The sequence below is a fragment of the Gossypium arboreum genome, chromosome 3 (assembly GCF_025698485.1).
Source record: "Gossypium arboreum isolate Shixiya-1 chromosome 3, ASM2569848v2, whole genome shotgun sequence".
NCBI classification, from domain to species: Eukaryota; Viridiplantae; Streptophyta; class Magnoliopsida; order Malvales; family Malvaceae; genus Gossypium; species Gossypium arboreum.
This window is the reverse complement of record NC_069072.1, coordinates 4,883,798-4,907,212: the sequence shown is the minus strand read 5'-3', so window position 1 is coordinate 4,907,212 and position 23,415 is coordinate 4,883,798. Positions and strand designations below refer to the sequence as shown.

Genomic DNA, 23,415 nt, shown 5'->3' with positions numbered 1-23,415 from the left:
TTATGACGTCATATTCCACTGCATTGCTCGAGTAAAACGAGCCCACGAACAAATTTTAATTAATTTCTAATACTTTTTTTTTCTTTTCTTCAAAATTGATTTCACTTTTAGTCAGTGATATTCCACCAAAACCATTCGTTTTTTGGAATAAAATGAATTAATTAGTATGTATGCATCATTGGAATTTATTATTTTACCCTTAGGTCTTATTCCACGATGACTTCTTTTATAAAAAAAAAAATAGCTTCAATTAAATGGATAAATTCTACCGAAAATCCTTCTATTATATATAATTTTGCATTTAGTCCTTTTATTATAACTTTATATTTTTAATCTCTCATAAATACATATTTTCACTGAAAGTATTTATGAGTCAAGTCAGGTTCGAGTTGGGTCTGTGTAAGATAATATGAACTTAATACATTTCATGTTTGCTTAAGCCCAAGTTGATCGAAAATATAGACTTCAAATTTTGTCAAAACTTGATTATATTTGTAAATGATTAATCTGTACTCGTTTAAGTCCATCTATATTATTATTTTTGAATTTTTTAACAAAAAATATACCATTTTAATTTAATGTTCAATATGTTTTTAATTGAAAGTCCAAACATAAATAATTTATCATGTTTTTAATGTTTACATTGTAATGTATATATATAATTATAGATTTAATTTATATGTGATATAAATAAAATAATTTATAAAATAAAAGATATATTACATAGTTAAAAATAGGTCAATTGAATTGATCTCGAGCTTTAAATATTGAAGTCCAAACTTAACCATATATTATAAATGGGTTTAATATTTTTACTCAAATCAAATTTCTCGACCTAATATTTATATATAAACCATTTTAAATTTCTAGTTTCGATACATAAGTTAACCCTCAGCTCTAATTTTAAGTCTTAAAATTAAATTTTTTATCCGTTATATTATATAATTTGACTTATATATATAATATTTGTCTAAATGTATAGACAAATGCTAAGGTATATATGCCATGTCACCACGTGATTAAAATATAAGATTCAAAAATTAAAATTATTTGACAAAAATAATGTTTTAATTTTTAAAAGATAATAAAATGATCAGATTATAATAAAAAGTCTAAATTTATCAAAAACGTGTAATTACAAGGCTCTCTACAAAATTTCGCCATTAGCATTCACACAGTGATTTCATGAAGCACATGAAATGAAGAAAACCGGATAGTTCCATGATTCATTTTTCTTTTTCCAAACCAAAGCATGAAATAAATAAATGTAAAGTGTTTGAATTTCTTTTCTCTTTTGAAATTTGTTTAGATTGAAATACATTTATTAATATTCTCATGTTTGACTGACCTTTTTTTCTTGACACGGCAGTTGACCCAAGAACAAATTCCAGTCTATATTACCCGCCAACAAGTTTTCTTCATTAATGTCGTCTGTGAAAACATCAAAAGACTTCGTCTTTTTTTATTACCCTAACTTCATACTTTGGCCCTTTGTTGATTTCTTTTTGGGCAAATTTAATTATTGTTATTAACATTTCCATTGTCAAGTTTTAGTTGCTCTGTTAGTGGCAATGGAAATAACTAGGAACTGAGAATTCAAGTCAATTTATAAAAAAGAAAAAGCCAAAGCAAAGAAAAGCAATTGGAGCACTTATTTTATTTTATTTTATTTTTCTTTGAATTGAGAAAAAAAGGTTGGTGGATTAAAGCAGAAAAAAGTTGAATTTTTTGAGCATCAACTTGTTAAAAGATATATTTGTTTTTCGTTTTATGGTTTGGAAATTCTGTGTTCTGCTATTGCTGATTTTTGTGTCTGGTTATGCTCCAACGAGGTGGACAAAGGGAAGGGTAAAAGGTTTTTCAAGATGGGGATTTGCTGGGGCTCTTCAGCTGATAATCCAACACCAACCACCACTGGTCGTCTCAGTTCAGGTACCTTTCAAAATCCCTTTCTTTTTCTGTGTTTTTTTTAATGATTATGGGTTATTTTGTTTCATTTGTTGAGTGCAATTTTTTTTTCAATTTTGTGGTTGAAATAGTGATATCTCAAACAACCAGCAATACAGCATCCACTTCAATATCTAGGGGCAGTAGGTTCTCAGCTTCAAGTGGGGATGAGGTTTTCCCAAATGGGCAGATATTGCCAGCACCTGATCTGAGGATCTTCAGTTTTGCAGAATTGAAGTCTGCAACTAAGAATTTCAGGCCTGAAATGGTGCTGGGCGAGGGAGGTTTCGGTAAAGTCTTCAAAGGTTGGCTTGACGAGAAAACACCAGGGAAGAGTGGTAGTGGAACCCTCATTGCTGTTAAAAAACTCAACTCTGAAAGCTTACAAGGATTTGAGGAATGGCAGGTCAATAGTTCTTTCTTATGCTTTACAATTACATTACTATTTGTGGAACACTCTTTGAGAACTGATAGATATATATTGAGGTTAGTAATAGAAAATGACACTATAAGAACTTTATGGTATTTCTATTCCTATTGGTTTCTGGGTTTGAAATAGTGAGATATCTAGTTTGGTGTCTCTCACTGAAGTCCCCAAAGAAAATTTGTAGTAACATCGGAGTACATTATCCAGTTCGCTTTCTCTAGGTGGCGATACGTTCGTACTTGTAATTTAGTGCATGTTATACTGATTTTCTTTGTACATTACGACATGTACATAATTCTGATTCTTGTTTATCGATGCAGTCCGAGGTAAATTTCTTAGGAAGGTTGTCTCATCCTAATCTTGTGAGGCTGCTAGGATATTGTTGGGAGGATCAAGAGCTTCTTCTCATTTACGAGTTTATGCAGAAGGGCAGCTTGGAAAATCATCTATTCGGAAGTAAGAGCTTAAAACTTAGCTGTTGTTTTTTTAAGTCTCCTATTATTCGTGTGAGCATATAATTGTGTGTGTACTGACTTTCCTTCATGGTTTTTGTTATCCAGGAGGTTCAACTGTTCAATCACTCGAATGGAGTATACGGCTTAAAATTGCAATAGGAGCAGCAAAGGGCCTGTCGTTCTTGCACACGTCGGACAAGCAAGTCATTTATAGAGATTTTAAAGCTTCAAATATACTGCTTGATGGGGTAGCTTTCTATACAACCCATGAATTATACCATAGGATGGATATGGAGGTGTAACCTTCTAATTGGTTTGGCTATTGGTTTTATTGCAGTCGTATACAGCTAAGATATCGGATTTTGGGTTGGCCAAATTGGGTCCTTCAGCTAGCAAATCTCATGTAACAACAAGAGTCATGGGTACATATGGTTATGCAGCTCCAGAATATGTTGCTACAGGTAATCTGATTTTGCTCTCAAACCTTTTCCGAATTTCGGGTGCTTTGGAAATTAATGTCCTTGTTTTTGCACCATATTGTTGTATTTTTGAGACAGTTGAGCAAATCAGGGTTTGCAGTTTCCATGACTTGAATATTTTGCTGATTTAACAGGACATTTATATGTAAAGAGCGATGTGTACGGTTTTGGTGTTGTTTTAGTTGAAATATTAACCGGCTTACGAGCACTCGACCAAAACCGCCCAAGCGGGCAACATACTCTGGTGGACTGGGTAAAGCCACATTTATCTGAAAGAAGAAAATTGAAGAACATAATGGACCATCGTTTGGAGGGCAAATATCCTTCCAAAGCTGCATTTCGAATAGCTCAACTTGCTTTAAAATGTCTTGAACCTGAACCTAGGAACCGCCCATCAATGAAAGAAGTTGTGGAGACTTTGGAACAGATCGAGTCAATCAATGAAAAGCCAACAGAGCCAAAAAACCGTTCCACTCATCACACAACTCGTAGACATCGCCAGCAGCCAGTTCATCAACGATCTCCACTCGCTCCAAAGCATGAAGTAGGCCGTGGTTATGAGACCCCACCACGGGTGAGGTAAGTTGGCACACTGGCTCAATTTGTTGCAGGTCTCGAATTACCGTGCTAATTGTTTTTCACACAATTCCCATTTCTTTATTCTTTTCCAAAGAATCTACGAGTTCAACTTTTGCAGTCCGGCTTGTGTCAGACATATGGATATGATAATCGTTAACTTGTAACTATTTCAGTAAGTACACGAGTTGAGTTTGATATCTTGTTAGTTTTATCGACGCTGTTTTACACCGCGAATCTCTTTGTTTATCAATCTGAAATAGTAGTAATGGGGATCCAAATTATGAGACCTGCCTATAATTTTGGTGTGGGTCCTTGAGTACTATATTATAGTTTTCATGTATTTTGAATTACAAAGAATTTTTCTAGGCTTTGTCTCAACAGTGGTAGAATAAAAGGTTTTGGTGTATCCTGAGTACTGTAGAAAGTTGTTTTATTTGCTCCATTTTTGCACTTCTTGCTGTTATTCATAAATCTAACCTGCATTCCAGGTAAAACTGGGAGTTTGGCTGATTATCTTTTACTCCTTTCTTTCGAATATTCGTGTCTTAGACTTAGATACGAGAATATGACTCTTCAAAGGCGATGAATATGCCTGTGCTGGGTACATTCTCGTATTCGATACTTATAGGCTTGAGTAAAAGGAGAGGATGTCCAACTTCTCTCACACCTCAAGTCCGCCATCGTCGCACCGTTAAGAGTGATGGCTTGCCATTCAGGGGTTCGCCAATGTAAATCAAATTTTCCTTAAAAACGAAAAGGTGCATAATAATATACGAAAAAACAGAAAAGGATAAAAAGCGAAATTTCAAATTAAATTAGTGTAAGTTGATTTGAAAATAATTTCTGATTCTCTTGTAAGCCGGTTAAATCGATCAAAGAACATATCCAAACCATCATCTTTTTCTTAGTTGTAAATCAATTATAAGAACAGTTCGACAATCGACTCTTGACAATCAAAGAGTCTTAAAAAGATAGTTTCTAAGATTTAATCTATTGACAACTTTAGAATTTAGAAAAACACGACTCTAATTAACATACTCAACTACGTGGTTATTTAAATTAAATTATTCACCTTCATAACATGATCCAATTGCTCTTCTATTTGACCATGCCAAATTGCTCTTGCTATCAGAATAAAAAAGACAATTACGAATCAATTTATCTTAATTAATTGTGTATTACTCGGACAAAAGATCCTACTTGAAACAATATTAAAAATAATGCTAAGAAACAACCCAATCTACCAAATACCAATAATAAGAATATTAAGGCACCAACTCAAAATCTTACCATCTTATAACCGAGTTTGATATATAATAATTAGTTTAGTTTCGCATAATGGAGAGAACCTTAACAAAGGAACGGTAAAAATAATTTCTACAATACTATGTTCACGTTTTTAGTCATTTAACTTTAACATTATAATTTTTTCTCTCTCTAAAAAGTGAACCCACCATGTTAGATGACGGGTTCATTGTGCATGTAACACGTGTCACACTTTATAACTTTATATATTAAATTACATCTTCCTATTATTATATATTAAATTATCAATCTTTTTAAATGTCTTATCTATTTTATGAGAATTTTTTTAAAGACGTTAAACTTGAACTCTTGTACTTATAACATAATAATTTTTCATTATATAAAAAATTATTCACGGATAACATTTGGTAATTAAAATAAATTATTTTTACAGAACAATTACTATGTATATCTAGAATGGTGTCACTCGTACGTATCAAATTAATTGGATTTGTCCCTTTCAGTTTCATATTTTACTACCAATAATTGCAGAAGCTTTATGGTAAATAGTGATCTTTTTCCAGGGATATGTATCCTCTTTGAGTGAAATTTAGATATTGTTAGAATATTTAATTGTTGAAAACTCCATAATAGGAGTAATAGAGCCACACATATTTTTTCTTTTTATATAATTTTTATCTTTTATAAAAATATAGAAACATAAAATTACTATAATTATAATATTAATTATCATTTAAAAATGATAAATTAATTTTTCCTTAATTAGGTTGATACTCTATTAAACCATAACATTAATTCAATCAGAATTTTATAATAAATATATATTACCGATAATGTTGTGAATTATAGATGAGGAAAAAAATAAATGTATCAATTTTATAGTAAGTATATATTATTGATAATGTTTGAAATTACTAAAATATCCTTACTTTAAAGGATAATTAATATTATTATAAAGGCATTTTCATCTCTTTATTCTTTTATATAATCTTGAATAACACAATTGAAAAATACTATTTGAGAATCAAATATAAGACCAACAAATTTATATGAAAAACCCTTGCCATATAACACATCTATACTCGATTCGACCCTCGAAACCCGATATAGAAATATTACATTTGGTGTTAAAATAATATTGGCTAATCGCTAAGTATTTTGAACATTAAATGATAAAATTTTCATCTAAAAAAACCAATAATATTATATTAAAAGTCTAGGGACATTACTCGTTAATCGAATATACTTAGAAATGATTTAAATATTATTTTCAATTAATACAGGGACAAATATCGATACCTATGTAAAACTGTCTATACCTTATGTTTTGATGAAAATATTTTATGTAAAAGTATCTATACCTCATGTTCTGATTCACGAGTTGCCAAAAAAGAAAAAAACCAAAAACAAAAATGGTGAATAACTTTATAAATAAAACCCCAATAGTTAAATTTTATCCCATGCCTAATATAATAATCATGGACCCATTTTGCCTCTTTGCATTTATTTATTTTCATCCCTAGGGAGTGGACCAGACAATAATTACTATCCATTGGTTGGCCTAAGTTGAGCAAAACTACTACTTGGGTGAAAGTTATAACATGGCTATTTTGGTGACACAATTTTCCTGCTACTCGTTCGACAGTCGGTGACTACTTTTAGTTGTATATTGTATATTCAGTAATTCTATTACAAAGAATTCAGGGTAAAATAAACATTATAAAAAAACAAAAGTACAAATTATGTTGAAAATATGGCTTAAATTGAATGCTTTACAAATAAAAAGGACTAGAAATGTTAATATCCCATACAACCAAGGCCTTACGTGTCGCCTGGTTATATCCTTGACAAAAAAAAAAAACATATAGAATAGTATGATACGAACAAAATGTTACATAATATTATTTATCTATTAACACGTTGTAAATATGTACCTTAAAAAAACACCTTCTAAATATTATATTTTAAAAAGATTATACACTAAAATAAAACTCAAATAAAATAAATGTAATATGGCAACAAAGGGATTAGATTTAAAATTTAAAAGATTTAAGTTAATAAAAATTCAAAAATATTAAAATTAAAAGAATTATATTTACAAAAGTAGAAAATAAAAATAAAATCGAAAATTTATTTATTTTTTGTTAAAGATTTATTATTAGTTGTCAAAAGTAGAAGATAAAAAGATCCCATTTTCAAATAATTGTCACCATTTGGACCATTGTACGATGTGATTTTGAAAAGAAAGTTTGTTTGCACTATAGGCTATAGCTTTATCATATATAGGGGATGAGCTGCTTGGCGAGCTAAAGAAAATATAAACCGCCGATGATATTGTGAACAAGGATTTATATGATAGAAGAGAATTAATTTTTTTTTCTTTGTTCATTTACAGGGTGGATTTCGTAAGAAAATGATGAAGTTTCTTTCCAAAGTTGTTCGGTTTTTTATAAAATGCATGCATTGTGTTCTATCGGTTGGTCCAATCCCTTCCCACATCGGCTTCGTGATGGACGGCAATAGAAGATACGCAAGGCAAAATAAGCTGAAACAAGTGGCCGGCCATGAAGCTAGTTACTTTTCTCTCATGTCCATGCTTATTTACTGCTATGGACTGGGGATCAAATATATGACGGCCTACGCTTTCAGCATCGATAATTTCATGTGCAGGCCCAAAGAAGTTCAATCCATCATGGATCTCATGACCGAGAAGTTTGAGCTCTTGTGTCGAAAAGACATCTTACTTAATGGTTACGGTGTCAGAGTTCATTTCTCGGGGAACCTACAGTTGTTACCTTAACGTTTGAGGGATGCTGCAGACAAGTTATTGGCGTCGACTGTTAATAATTCTGGTCTTTTGCTTATGATTTGTGTGGCCTATACTTCCACTAATGAAATTATTCATGCTGTTGAAAAATGTTGTGAAGAAAAATGGGTCGAAAATGATGGTGGTATTATTAGTTTGGCAGATATTGAGAAACGAATGTATATGGAGATTGCACTTGATCCTGATATTGTTACACGGATTTTCAGGTGGAAACTGACTGAGTAAATTCCTACTATGGCAGACTGTCGAAAGCTACCTATATTCGACGTCGGAGTTGTGGCTGAAAATTGGGTTCTAGCATTTAGTTTGGGCGGTGTTGAATTTTTAGAGGTACCAACTACTTGGGAAGAAGAAGAATAAACATTTAGAGTAGTTAATTGTTGATGAAACATTTGGTGCCTTTATGGATGTAGGAATTATGAAATGTTAGGTATATGATTTTACGTGTGTTGGTACACCATGTTTTGTTTTAGTTTCTTTCTATTTTTGAATTTGATACTTTCTTGTGTTGGATTTGGTTATGCTAAAAGAATAAAGGGTAAATTCACTCAGCTTTAATTTTTAAAAATTCCAATCACTTAATTTTTAAAAAATAACAAAGCTTCAAGAACAATTTATAATTAAAATAAATTCGGCTCAAATTGAAATAGGGTGTGACTAAGGGCTCCATTTAATTTAGTAGGCTAGTCTAGTACTAAAATAAGCCCAAATTGTACCATCCTTATGGGCATGGCTACCCAAGTTTGATTAGACCAATTTATGGTGCTAGTCTTTTTTTATATATATAATATAGGTATAATAATTTTTTTAGCCCTCTAACTTTATAAAAGAAATTATTTTAGTTTTCTATTTAGTTTTGTCTTTATTTTTTGTTAAATCATTCCAAAATGGATGGAAAAGATAACTTTTGTTAACTTTGTTGACGTGGCATACACGTGGATGACATGTTAGCATTTAATTAATTTTTAAAGAATATTGAAGCTTTTTTTATTATAATTATCATTTTTTATTATTTTTAAAATAAAATTAATAATTTTTAATTTTTTTAAAATAAGAAAAACCATCATACAAAGAAGAAGGATAAGAAGAAATGGAGAAGTCGAAAGGAAAAACCATAAGAGATCCAAACTTTTCCTTCCTCACCGTTTATTCGCCCCCACAACTTCTTATTGGTGAAGAAGAGCTTCTAATCGATCTGTAAATTTACTTAACGATGTGTCATCTGTGAATTAACCACAATTTTATAGATTTTTTTAATGATTTCTATATTTAGGGTTATGTTCTATTGGGAATTGAGAATTAGGGCTTTTATATGTTTCCTCTCTATGTTTTTTGGTTGAGTTGTTATAATCAGTTGAAAAAGTGGAGATGAAAAGGCAAGGACCTTTGTTTTTGTGTGGACGAACCTTGATTATTACACGAGAAGGCCTAAACTTCTCTCATTCCTTTTACTTTTTCTTCTTTCTTGTGCCTTCGTATTGGCTCCTAATTTTTTTTTCTCATCTCTGTAAGCTCTTCTCTTTCCTTTCATGGGATTTGATTAATTGCCTTTATTTATTTATTTATTTTTTTGTTCTTTGTTTATGCATCTTGACTTCTTTTAAATGTTTTCTAGCAGATCCTTTTAGCATACAAAATAATGGTTTTGCTGGTGGTATGGATGTATTCTTCAATTTCTAATCTATTTTTTCTTTTTTGCACCTTCTTGGTGTAATCGAATGACCTCTTTAAATGACAACAATTCCTCCAATGTGATCGACTAAATGACAACAACGATTGTTGGTATATTTTACTCAAAAATAAAATATGAGAGTAACTTAATATTCTAAAAGTTTTAATTTTTAGATACTGATAAAATCTCACAATTATTAAAATTCTAAAAATTAAAGTTTTTAGATACGAATAAAATCTCACCACTATCAAAATCCTAAAAATTAAAGTTTTTAGAAACTGATAAATATGATAAATTTTCTCTTTCTATAAACAGAGCCTGTCAAGCTAGATGACAAATTTATTATTAGAGGCAAAGCCAGAACAATTTTTTAAGGGGATCGAATGAAATTTTAATTTTTTATAGTCTATATTTTTATAATTTTTAAAAGATTAAATCAATTTTTATAATATAAGGGGACAAAAGTATAATTTTATTTGTACTAATTTAAAATTTTAAATTATTTTAAAGGGTCTAAATAATAATCTTTTATTTTAGGGAGGTCGGCTCATGCTATCCTCCTAAATTCACCTCTATTTATAATGCGCGTGAGTGTGACACTTTATAGCTTTATATATTAAATTATGTTTTCCTATTATTATATATTAAATCATCAATCTTTTAAATGTCCTGATAATCATTCGTCTATTTCTTGAGATAATTATTTTTGTTAGTACAGTAAATCAAACTGTTGTACTTATGACACAATACTGTTATTATTGGATAAAGAGATGATTTAACTAATTTTATTATATATAGATAGCATTTAACTATTTAAGTAGGGGTAAATAAAATAAATTATTTAGACAGAGCAATTAATATATCCAGAATCATGTCACTCGTAGGCTTGTCTTAATTCCAGAAACTTTATGGTAAATTGTTGAATGTTCAATTTTATCTCTTTTATTTTTCCAGGATTTGTACCCTCCGACTCAAATTTAGATATTGTTAGAATATTCGTTTGTGGAAAACTCCATAATAGGAGTAATACACCCACACATATATTTTATTTTTATATAATTTTATTTTATTTATAAAAGTATGAAAACATAATATTACTATAATTATAATATTAATTATCATTTAAAAATGATATATTAATTTTTTCTTAAGTGAGTTGATACTCAATTAACTCGTAACATTAATTCAATCAAGAGTTTTATAATAAGTATATATTATTGATGATGTTGTGAATTATAGATGAGGAAAAATAAATGTATTAGTTTTATAATAAGTATATATTATTAATAATGTTGTGAAATTATTAAAATATCCTTACCATAAAGGTAATTAATATTATTATAAAAACATTTTCATCTTTTATAATTTTATATAATCTTTGAATAGCACAATTGAAAAATATTTTTTGAGAATCGAACATAAAATCAACAAATTCATATAAAAAACCCTTGCCACGCCACTAGTAATAATTTGTTAATATATTTTGACAAATATATTTCTTCAATATAAATATTTTTATTCACCCACATCGTGAGTGTGATAAAATCTAGCATTAGTTATGCATATTGTCTAGCCAAGTGGTACTATGATTGCAAAGGTAAGAACTATATGCCTTGGTTGGTGGTTTGAACCATTGTAGGTGCGATATGTATAACTAATATTATACACAATATTAACACCTCCTCGTAAGCTTGCAAATTGTATCTCTACTAATTAAGGTGTTCCCTAAATTTTGTGAACCCTTTTAACCTATCTTAAAATTACGAGAAATAAAACCTCATGAAAAAGACAATACCATCTATTGAGGGTAAGAGATACTCGACTTTTTTACCTAAAAAATATATTCAAAAAATTAATTACTGAAATGAGATTGTTTGGACATTATTTACAAGAATAGGTAGAAGTAATAGTGATCCCACGGTGCCGATTAAGCAATCAGCGGCATCACACTCACCTGGAAGTAATCATTACGTAAATGATCAGATTTTAAAAAAAATTTGGTGCCGCCCAAGCAACCAGCGGCACTAGTATGCAGTTGCCCCAAAAAATACAGTGTATTTTTATACTTTTAGACGAAAAATTATTTTTTTAATGGTCACGGGTTCATCTTTAAGTCTAGGTTTAAAATTTTTTAATTTTTTACTTTTAAAAACTTATATTTATTATATATATATTTAAATATAAAGGGGTAGGGTTTGGTCCCCTAACCCCATACAAAGGTTGAAAAAAAAAAGGTCATTCCACTATCCACATGCAGAAAACAAATGAGAGTTAGGAGTGTGTACTTGTTTGGAGGTTTGAAGAGAAAATAATAAATATATTAAGGTATGTTAATTTTTTTTGTAATATTTAATTTGAAAAAAGTATTATTTATATTTTAGGTTAGGGTTATTGTCGGATTTACAACTATAAGAAAGAAAGAATCGTAGAGAAGAAGCAAGAACATTTAGCAACATAATCATCTGTTAAAGTTTTAAATTTCACTCAACTTTATTTGAACAATAAAACAGGGATAGTTATAACAAGAAACATTGCTAAAATGGGAGGAAATAACTTAAGATTTTATGCTAATAATGCTAAACATATTATACTAATAAATACTAAATTTTCTAGAAAGAAAATATATCTTGTAAACTAAACTTGCATGCAGGCCCTCAAATTCCAGTTGCTTCTCAGTTACATGGTTTAGCTTTATACAACTCGCGTCTTTTACCTCGACCCCAGTTCGTATCTTTCTTATGATCCTAGTTCGCTAAAGTAAGAAACTTGCCACTTCGTGATAACTCGCCAATCTTAAAGGGTTTGTCAATATTGGTGTGTTCGCCAACTTTGCATGTGTTCATTTCGGGTAGCTCGCCATACCCAGAGGGTTCGTCAATTTGATGATCTCGCAGTCTTGATGAGCTCACATTTTTAGGTGAGTTTGCATGTTTGAGTGAGCTTGCATGGATGACCACTTCACAACAGTTGTGTTAAAAGTTAATTGATATATTATTAGATTAGATTAGTGTTAAGGTATGTTAACTTCGAACATTATACTTTTCTTTGAATATTATAATTGTGTATTAAGATATAACATTGAACATTTTTTGAAATAAAATGACTGTGCTATTATTTGATAAATAAAAATAGCTACCAAAACCCCCCAACACATATTGGTCTCAGTCTTTTTTAGAAAACAAATAAAAACGGACATGGGTACCCACTTCTAAATGAGAAGCCCATTGCTAGAAGTAAACAAAACAGAAAACGACAATAAATTTGAAATAGACAAACATAAAGGAAATAATAAAAATAAATAAAAGGAAGCCCTATCCCTATCCCCAGTCACATTTTAACAGCCTGACCACCATTTAATTTTCTTATCTTTTCACGCCATCAGCCATGCCTTTTCAGCAGATTTATCTTCCCAAAAATCTTTTTACTTTACTTGCTAATTTTGTCTTCTCACTTCCTCCTTCACCACCAGATTCAATCTGGATTTCTTCTCCACCTTCCTTCCAGAGCGATCTCACTATGGTTCATCTCATCCTCCTTTAAGTATGTTTCCTCCTTTCTTTTTAGTGCTTCTGTTACTATTCTATGAGCGTGAGTTCTCAGATCAGTGAATGAACTGAAAAGTAACCTCTGGGAGCCTCGATCTTTTATTCTGAATATCCTTGATGATTGTTCCTAGTACTGATTTATCCATTGCTGTCGATTGAAATTTTTTTATGACTGTTTTTGAATCTCCCATTGTTGTTACTGAGTTTAGACCCAGTAATAATACTAACTTGATGGCTTCTAATCCTACCCGAGCTTCTGCTACAAACGGGGATGAGATATTGTTATGGAGAATCGTCTTTGAGGCTTTAAACTCACCAATTTGGTCCCGAACCACCAAACTTGAAGCCGATCTAAAACATCTCCTATCAAAGGCAACATCAAACTGTACCATAGTGCACGTTGTCATCCTTGTTGGTTGATGAGTTTTCACTGTAGTAAAGGTAAGCTTTTTATCACGCACCCTTCAAGTTCTGCAACATATCTTCTGATTTTTTGTGACATAGCTCTGACTGTAATGTGTTTTCTTTCATGTATAAACTGATTTCTTGAGCCCCAAATGAACCATAAGGCGCAATAAAAGAAATCGAACTATTCATTAGTGCCTTTTTTGAAAGCCCAGGTCAGCCACTCCCAGATGTTGTGACTTGTATGCGATGTAACCCAAGAGAGATCTAGCTCTTGTCATAACTCATTTGTTGCCGAACACTGTCTGAAAACATGGAAGCTATCCTCTGCTCTGGAGCTACAACGGGGACATATATCATTTGTAACCACACGCTTATGTCTAAGATTAACTAGTGTGGGGATGAAATTCCAAGAGATCCTCCAAATGGTCAATGTAATTTTTGATTGTAGCTGTAAGTCCCATAGCTTTCTATAAAATTCTTTAGTTTCGGCCTGTAATAAATAACTGGTAGGATCCAAGCTAGCATATTGTAATAGTTTATAGGCACTTCGGACTGAAAAATCTCCGGAAGGTTCTCCTTTCCACACTTGGAAATCTTCGTAGTCTGCTCTGCAAGAGGAATCTGCAATATCTTTTAGGCTACTTCCATTTGGAAGGTATTATTGATTAACTCTGCTTTCCATGTCTCATTTTCACTATCAATTAGATCTAAAACTAACTGTAGCTCATTATTTTCTTCGCTGGTTTGCCAACCAACTTTTTCACTCCCTAGGATCCAGCAATCATTCCATATAGAAATCTTATTCCCTCTTCCAATTCTCCAGCACAATCCGTTTCGGAGGAGACCCTTTGTTGCCCAGATGCTCTTCAAGGTAAAAGAAGGTAGATTTCCCAACTTGCACTTAGAAAATTCAAATTTGGAAAATATTTTCTTTAAGAACTCTTGCCAGTAAAGAATTTGGGTAATTAAAAATACGCCAACCCTGTTTGGCTAATAACGCAATATTGAATTGGCTAAAACTTTGGAAACCCAAACCTCCATTCTTTTTTAAAAAACAGATATTTTTCCATGAGCACCAGTGAATACCTTTTTTCCCATGCCCCTTTTCCCACCAATATTTGGCAATAATCCCTTCCAGTTCATCACATAAAGATTTTGGTAATAAAAAACAAGCCATTGAATATGTCGGTATAGCCTGTAAAATAGCTTTTATAAAAACTTCATTTCCACCATGAGACAAATATCTCTTCCTCCAATTATCGATGCGCTGTTTTATTCGAACTTTTAAAACTTGGAAAGATTATTTTTTATTTTTCCAACTATACTCGGCAAACCTAAGTACCTTTCCGGATCGCTTGAGCTACGAACTCCTAATTGATTAACAACGGCTTGTCTGTCTTCCTGTGATGTATTTTTACTGAAAAAGATGGTTGATTTGTCAAAATTAACACACTAACCCGAGCTTTTTTTGTATTCACGCAAGATTTCCTTGATTGTCAAAGCTTCTCTTCTTGTTGCCTCCCCAAATAAGATGCAATCATCTGCGAATGATAAATGAGATACCTGTGGACCGCTTCTACTCACCTTGAACATTTTATTTTGGTTATTTTGTACGATATGTTTATTTTATTAGAATTATAAAATGATTAGAATTGTTAAAATTGTGATTTAAGATACATTGAACATTATATTTTTGTTATTTTGGAGTGTATGTTTATTGAGATAGTTTTGGTAGTGCATGTTTATTTTATTAGAATTATTAGAATTGTGATTTAAGATCATTTTGATAGTGTATGTTTATTTTATTTTGTAATAAAAATTACACAAATGGGTTAATAAAAAATAATTGTCGTTATTTTATATTGTTCCTTTGTTAAGTCGATGATCAAACTTTTAACTGTTTATGCAGATATCGATATGGGTTCTTTTATTACAACAACTGATCACACAACAATTATGATTCATGTGCGGGTAAAAAAATGTGTTATTTTTTTTATTCACAAGTACATACTTAAAGTGGCTCGTAATTTTTTATTTAATTAGAAAATTTTAACTAATTTTGTAATTTACTATGGTTAGGACGATTACCGTGTGTTGAGACTACATGGCTATGGTCCAAGCAACCAATCGGATGAATGAATTATGGCATACCAAAATGTCTTTGAATTTGGATTAGTGGCATTGATCTGTGTGTTTGAGTCGAGAGCCAACTTAATATCGATATTGGTTGAGCAGTGAAGCCTAGAGATGTACACCTTTCATTTGTTGGTGGGGAATGCACCATCATATTAGAGGATGTCGTACTGTAGTTAGGGCTCCCTGTGGATGGTGATATGGTAACCAATTCAAGTAAAGTAGCAGAACCTGCGACGCTCTACTATGACTTGCTTGGACTCTCTCCCAGTGATGGTGGAGCGAAATTTACGATTTTAAAATTTTCATGGTTGAAGGTAACTTTCGAAACATTATCGAGTAATACGACTAAGAGGGAGAAGATATACGCTACTCGAGCATACATATTGCATCTTATAGAGGGTCCTTATGTTGAACGCCAATAATAATAAAGTTTACTTGATGTAACTATCTCTACTATTTGATTTGCAAGATGCTCATTCCTACAGTTGGGGACCAACAGTACTAATAATGTTGTATCGTAAGTTTTTTTGGGCGAAAAAGCACAAAACATGAGATATAAGCGGGTGTCTGGTATTGCTATAATCTTGGGCGCTATATAATATGCCATTTTTGGAGTTAGTGGATCACCAAGCACATGTGCTCCCACTTGTAACTAGGTAAAAAAAATTGAAACTTGGATTAAGAGTTTTTTTTTTTTTTTTATGAAAATATGTTCTTACAAGTTTGCTTTATTTTTTAGATGGTATACTTGTCTGAATATCAAGAAGTCAGAAACACTTATTGTCTACCAACAGATGATCGAGGCATACACAGGGGATGAGGTAATTTATTTTCGTAAAATAAAAATGTTTTAATGTCATGTAATTACTTTATTTGTTTATTTACGAATTATAAGTATTTTAATCATGTTATTAATTGTGCAATTTGTATGGATGTTATATAGTGCGTTAGATATTGTGCCTGTCATTCCTCCGTCGATTAGCGCCTACGCACTCATGTGGTGCATTAACGCACCTGTGTTGAATTTTTCAACAATGGAATGGTATAATGGAGATCAAGTGCTGTGTCAATTCGAGTGCTGTCAAGATATTTCAGATGTTTCTATGCATTTGGATTATTACATCTATGGAATTAACAAGAAGGAGAAAGATGCAAAGAATTGGGCATTAAAGCATCAATAATATATTGCATTTTGGAATGCCCAGTTGGAGAGAAGGTCTTGGTTTGAACCATTTTTTTTTTATTTCACTCCCTTGGTAGACTACCAACAATGGTACATGGAAAATGGGTTACCCTACCTACATGGTGGCGAATTGATGGTAGTCTTTCCACATATGCATCAACAAGGTCTCCGACAAAGTCGACCTCGTTATTTGCCTTTTCTCTCACCAAAGCCCGAGCCAAAACCAACAATGTCATACACACAATCGACTGATAGTTCTTATCATCCAGAGTTTGGGGTAAACCGTTCTGCCCCAGAGTACTCGAGTTAAGCACTTCACCTAGGGATGAGCAGTTGCAGTTCTTCTTATTAGCTGCCAAGGTCATCATTGCAGTTCTTCCATATCTCCTACTATTTGAACCTTTGGATAAATATAGCTCATATCCACCACTTGCACCCTTCTATCGACCTCCAACACTCACCAACATATATTGTCAGTTTAAAGTCAACCACTTTGTAGTCAACAAACACCTACATATTATAACGCTAGATGGCAACAACATAATCGTCTTTGTTCGTAAATCATTGACCCACGAACAACTCCTTCGATTCAGGATCTACCAACATCAGGTGAGCATGTATTATATTCGAGTACTCAAGGAACTCGAAAGCATGTACAGTATCGGGATCGATGATCGACATGTGGGCCTAAGGATCATTGCATATCATTAGGGATACCATCTACAAGGAGTCACTAAAATTTTCACCTTCGTGATTAGAATGACTATTATTATTGAATCCATCTTCACCATGCTCATCGGTCTCTATAACGACTGGATGTATTTGTAAAGTAACATGGTATGGATTTTCGGCCCATATCGATGTGGTTCCACCATCGTACTTGATAAGTGATATTCATGACAGGTTTTAAAAATTTTAATTAATCGTTTTTAAAACTAACTATTATCACGATAAAGGCAAGTGTACCTATCGAACAGTAGTATAGCTTTAACAAGACTGAATTGTCGAACCCAAAGGAACCATGAGTACTAGTAATTACTTCCTTTTTATTATCTAGCCTAAAAATTAAGGGATTTGTTTATCTAAACTACTTAACTAAACTAAGGGTGCACAAAGAGAAAATTGAGAAAAAGCTTTGGGAAAACTCAATTGATTAAGACAATACCCAAGGAAAAATCCACCTAGACTTCCCTTGTTATTTGACTCTGAACCAGACGATTTATTCGTTTGACTTGATCCGTATAAATCCCTAAGTTATATTATTATCTCTTTCTAGACTAATAACGTCTAACCCTAAGTTGATTTATTGAAATCTCTTTCTAATTAACGCCCTAGTATTCCATTAACTCGATTTATGGATCCCCTTATTAGGTTTCACCCTAATCCGAAAAAATCTTATCACCCTATCTCTAGGCGTGCAATCAACTTCGCTTAATTATGACAAATTTACTCTTAGACATGGTCTCTTCCTCCTCTGAATAAGAGCATTAACTTGAATCAATATCCTGGAATATTAAAACAAGAATTAAAAACACATAATTAAGAACAAGTCAAATATTTATCATACAATTCATATAATAATAACAAGATCCATCTTAGGTTTCATTCTCCTTAGGTATTTAGGGGGTTTAGTTCATAATTATAAAAGAAAACATCTTAGAAGAATAATGAATACAAAACATAAAGAAAACCCAAAACCCCTGAACAGAAATTGAAGGGAGATCTTCAGTCTTGATGATGAATCTGACTTCTGAGATGGACCAATTGGCTTCCCTTGAGTAATTCCTTACCTCCTACTCCGCGTCCCCCCTCTAAGTGCCTCATCAGGTGTTTAAATAGGCTTTAGAATGCCTAAGAGCCCTTAAAATTGGCCTTTTCCAAATAGGGTTATACTTGGGCTCGGAAGGGACACGCCCGTGTGACACGTCCGTGTGCGATTACTCTAGTCAGTGGTCAAGGCTGTTGAATAGGCACGAGCGTGTAGTCTGCTCGTGTAAGTCGTGCTTCGATCCTGCGATCCTGCCAAATAGACACGACCGTGTGACACACCCGTGTGACACACCCGTGTGAGGAAGTCTAGGCCGTGTTGATTTCCTATGTGGGTCCATTTTCTCCATTTTCGGCCCGTTTCTCGCTCTTTTTACTCTCCTATGCTCACCTAAGTATAAAACATGAAATTAAAGGATTAGGAGCATCGAATTCACCAAATCTAAGGAGAAACCGTCCATAAATGTGCTAAGCATGGGATAAAAATATGTATAAATTACGGTTTATCAAATACCCCCACACTTAAGCGTTTGCTTGTCCTCAAGCAAATTCCTCAACTCACAATCAAAATAAATTCTTCTCAATTTATAATTCCTATCAATAATATCTCAAACTAATCTATAAGTATTCATACATTGAAAATTCAACTAAAAGTACATCAAAGTTTCAAACATTCCAAGTTGAGCATTTTATCACGAAGTCATAGGTGTCTCCCCTTATCTAAGTGATTACATTTGACCAAAATATCATAGAGTTTAACATCCTCACTAAAGATTCACTCAAATCACTGAAGTTGTTTAAGGACATCAATTAAAGCACTCATTAGTCAATATGAAAAGTTATTACCATAGGCTTGCTTGAAAATCAAATCTCCACCACTATATATTGAGCTGATACATCAATCAAAAAGGTCTTTTAGAGGGTTGTAATGTGGCTTTGGTTAGGGGGTGTGGTCACAAGCTGAAAGAAAATATTAGAATTGAGATTAAATTGAAAAATCACCTAGCTAGAAAAATAACTAGTCATCAATTGAATACAAGTGAGCTTCTTCTTAGAATATGGAATTAACACTCAAGCTCAAGAATGATGAATTACTACTAATATGTATTGAACTATATATATATTTTTGAACAAGTCAAATAACATAGAACTTAATTATCACAACAAAGAATAAAACATAGCTAAGCAATTATTTCAAATTAAATCTTGACAAAAATAGGGGTCAAATTAGGGGATTTCAAAAATAATGGGTTATGGGTTAATATTGAGGGTAAATCAATTAATGACTTGTTAGGCTCAAAGGGGTTCACTAAGGGTTAATTATGAAGGTAGGCTTTTGTAGAGTGAGTGGGTTAAACCTAAGCTTGACATATCAACTAAAATGATGTGGTTTTGACATGCATAATCAAGTAAGTTCTAGAATAACAAATCAAAACTGACGCACTCATAATGAAAGTGAGCATGAAAGAAATAAAATATGCTCTAAAGGCTCAAGATCTTACAAAAATTATGGCTTTTTTATATTCAAACTTGTGAATTTCAACTCAAGATAATACCTAAACTTAGGGAAACAACCTAAAAGTTTTTAATTCTTCAAAAATCAACTTATCATGCTTGATTCCCTAATGTCTTAAAGTTTAAACAATCAATGAATAAATGCCTATGTTTTTATTCAAGACATATCAATAAAAATCATAAATTAATTAAGATTCATTTTAATAGTGATATGAGTTATTCACTTGAGAATAAGACAAAATTCAGGGATTTCTAATGATGATATAAAAGACCCCCCACACTTAAGATGTACATTGCCCTCAATGTACAAAGATAGATATACTGAAACATATAGATATATAATCATAAGATAGGGAGAAAAGTGAAACTTCCTGAATGATGAATGAACTCCTTGAATTGGAGTTATGGAGAATAATTGGCCAAGGCAATGATAAGAGTTGAGGAAGGTACTCCGGTGGTGGTAGAAGTTCATTAGTCCATAAGTCTTGTGCCAAAAGAATATTATATCTGGTAGCAGCTATGGTCGTGGTCGAGTAGGACATGGCGGTCGTGGAGAACCTTCCCAGTGGAGTTTTTAGTTCCTATGCGATGATGAGCTTTGGAGCTCTTTATAACTGTGATAAAATCAGGAACTTTTTAGGAGATATAAGGAAGCATAATTACTAGTAATGAAATAGCCGAAAATAAAAATTGTAAAAACTCAAGATAAAACAGTGTTAAAAGGAAATAAAAAGTAATTTCAAAATATAAAGATAAAAATAATAGGTGTTTATAGAGACCGTTGCCCTCATTTCAGCCTGTGCATTTTATGGTTTTTGAAATTGGGCGCATTGGTGTATACGACCATATTGCACGACCGTGTTAATCTTCGTTTGCTTCTCCTACGCCCGTGTATGCAGGCGTACGCCCTTGTTATTTTGACAGGCTCGACCATGGTCAGTGGGTACAGTCGTGTCACACCCCCGTGTTAATTTGACAAGATTGCCCACGGCCATGTCGCACGACCGTGGCAACTTATCGGATCCCGTGTTGGGGAAACATTTTTATTCTGTTTTTACACGACCGTATCGCACGTCGTGTTGTCTCCCGTGGTATGTGCACGCCCTTTCGCACGCCCGTGTGCCTGGCCGTGTGGTTCTGGAATCCTGTGTTCAGTGACTCAGTTAGTGAATTAAATGTTAAATACTAAAATGTAAAGAATTTAACACCTTTAGTGCTCGGGGTGCCTCCCGAGAAGCGCTAGTTTATAGTCTAAACTTGACTCTACCTTGTGGGTATATTTAGGTAACTTCGTGGAGCCGTAGCTCCTCTTTATCGTCTTTGAAATTCTCACCGTTATACATTTTGAGACGATGTCCATTTACCTTAAAAGTGCCCTGTGATGGATGACTTACCTCTACTGTGCCATATGGAAACACAGTTTGGACTACGAATGGACCTGACCATCGTGATTTAAGCTTTCTAGGAAACAATTTGAGCCTCGAGTTATATAACAGGAAAAGGTCTCCAGCTTCAAATTGCCTTCGTTGCTTCAAACGGGTATCGTAGTGGCGCTTAGTCGCTTCCTTATATAGGTGCGAATTTTCATATGCATTGGCTCGCTACTCATCTAACTCGTTCAACTGCATCAACCTATTTTCACCTGTCATTTGACATTTGTCACAAGAAGTAACATGCCTGTTGGCGTCTTTGAATAGAGTGGGCCAATAAAAACCTGATTCGAGGACTTTATGTGTGGTCTTATTTCCACCGTAATATCTTCTAGTCGATCCTGAGTGGTAATGTTCCAAGATTTTCAATGCTTCTGTCCTTGTAACGCATCTCCTAATGATTTGATCTGTACATTTACGGAAAAGAAAAGGGTCTTCTCAGAAGTAGTTTTTCACATCAGTGGAGAATCGCTTCTTTTGCTGATGTGTCAACCTTTTTGGGATAATGTTAGTGGCTAAAAAATTTGCAATATCTGCAAACCAAGGTACCTCAGAATCAGATATAGCAAAAAATTGTTCTTCAAGGAATGAATCATTGATTTCAATGTCATCTGGCTCTTTTCTTATCCTTAATCTCCAAGTCAAATTCTTGCAATAATAAGATCCATCAAATGAGTCGAGGTTTTGCATCAGTTTTAGTTAAAAGGTGGCGAAGAGCGGAATGGTCAGTATAGACGACAACTTTAGACAATATTAAATATAGCCTAAATTTATCGAATACAACAACCACAGCTAGCAGCTCTTTCCCGTGGTGGTGTAGTGTTCTTATGCAGCTGTCAAAGTTCTGCTAGCGTAATAGATAGGTTGAAAATGTTTATCTCTTCGCTGTCCCAAAACTACACCTACTGCAAAATCACTCGTATCACACATTAGTTCAAAAGGTGAATTCCAATCAGTTGCAATTATAATTGGAGCTTTAGTTAGTTTATCCTTTAATGTATTGTATGCTTCTAAACACTCCTGATCAAAATTAAAAGGCACATCTTTTTCTAGTAATTTAGTCAAAGGCTTAGCTATTTTAGAAAAGTCTTTAATAAATCTTCTATAAAACCCAGTATGTCCTAAGAAGCTTCTAATAGCCTTAACCGAATTAGGGGGATGTAGTTTTTTATTTGGTTTCAATTTTAGATTTATCAACCTCAATACCTCTACTAGAAATTTTATATCCTAACACAATACCTTCTTGAACCATAAAGTAACATTTTTCCCAGTTAAGCACAAGGTTTGTTTCCTCACATCTTATTAACACTCGTTTTAAAATTTTGAGGCAAAGATGGAAAGAGTTACCGAAAATCGAGAAATCATCCATAAATACCTCTATGACTTCTTCTACGAGTTCGTCAAAAATGGCCATCATGTAGCGTTGAAAAGTAGCAGGAGCATTACATAATCCAAAAGGTATTCTACGATAAGCAAACGTACCGTATGGACCTGTAAATGTTGTCTTTTCTTGATCTTCAAGAGCTATTGGGATTTGGAAATAGCCAGAGAGTCCGTCTAAAAAGCAGTAGTACATGTGTCCTCACAATCTTTCCAACATTTGGTCAATGAATGGAAGAAGAAAGTGGTCTTTTCTCGTGGCATCATTTAGCTTCCTGTAATCAATACACACTCTCCAACCTGTCATTATCTTTGTTGGGATTAATTCATTCTTCTCATTGGCTACAACAGTCATGCCTCCTTTCTTAGGAATAACCTGCACTGGACTCACCCAAGAAC

The 23,415-nt window shown here is 32.9% G+C and overlaps 1 protein-coding gene and 1 pseudogene across 4 annotated transcripts; both read left to right on the top strand.

Moving 5' to 3' along the window:
* The first annotated feature begins 1,179 nt into the window (after window positions 1–1,179).
* Window positions 1,180–4,381, top strand: LOC108474791 (probable serine/threonine-protein kinase PIX13). Of its 4 annotated transcripts, none has more exons than XM_053025436.1 (7): window positions 1,180–1,267; window positions 1,370–1,932; window positions 2,040–2,353; window positions 2,695–2,830; window positions 2,935–3,077; window positions 3,167–3,290; window positions 3,443–4,381. In XM_053025436.1, exons 2-7 carry the CDS (start codon window positions 1,866–1,868, stop codon window positions 3,889–3,891), a joined length of 1,233 nt encoding a protein of 410 aa, XP_052881396.1. In that variant the 5' UTR covers window positions 1,180–1,267; window positions 1,370–1,865; the 3' UTR covers window positions 3,892–4,381. The 4 variants fall into 4 exon arrangements, with proteins under 4 accessions (XP_052881396.1, XP_017632297.1, XP_017632298.1 ...); XM_017776808.2 differs by lacking the exon at window positions 1,180–1,267 and having other exon boundaries at window positions 1,304–1,694; window positions 1,843–1,932; XM_017776809.2 differs by lacking the exon at window positions 1,180–1,267 and having other exon boundaries at window positions 1,304–1,694; window positions 1,833–1,932.
* Window positions 4,382–7,367: 2,986 nt separating this feature from the next.
* Window positions 7,368–8,531, top strand: LOC108475809 (dehydrodolichyl diphosphate synthase CPT3-like; annotated as a pseudogene).
* The last annotated feature ends 14,884 nt before the right edge of the window (window positions 8,532–23,415 follow it).

Excerpts from the sequence above, each read along its gene's own strand:
- LOC108474791 (XM_053025436.1), top strand. The coding sequence starts at position 1,866 with ATGGGGATTTGCTGGGGCTCTTCAGCTGATAATCCAACACCAACCACC. Across the intron at positions 3,078-3,166 it reads CAAATATACTGCTTGATGGG|TCGTATACAGCTAAGATATC; the intron begins GTAGCTTTCTAT and ends GTTTTATTGCAG. Across the intron at positions 3,291-3,442 it reads TCCAGAATATGTTGCTACAG|GACATTTATATGTAAAGAGC; the intron begins GTAATCTGATTT and ends CTGATTTAACAG.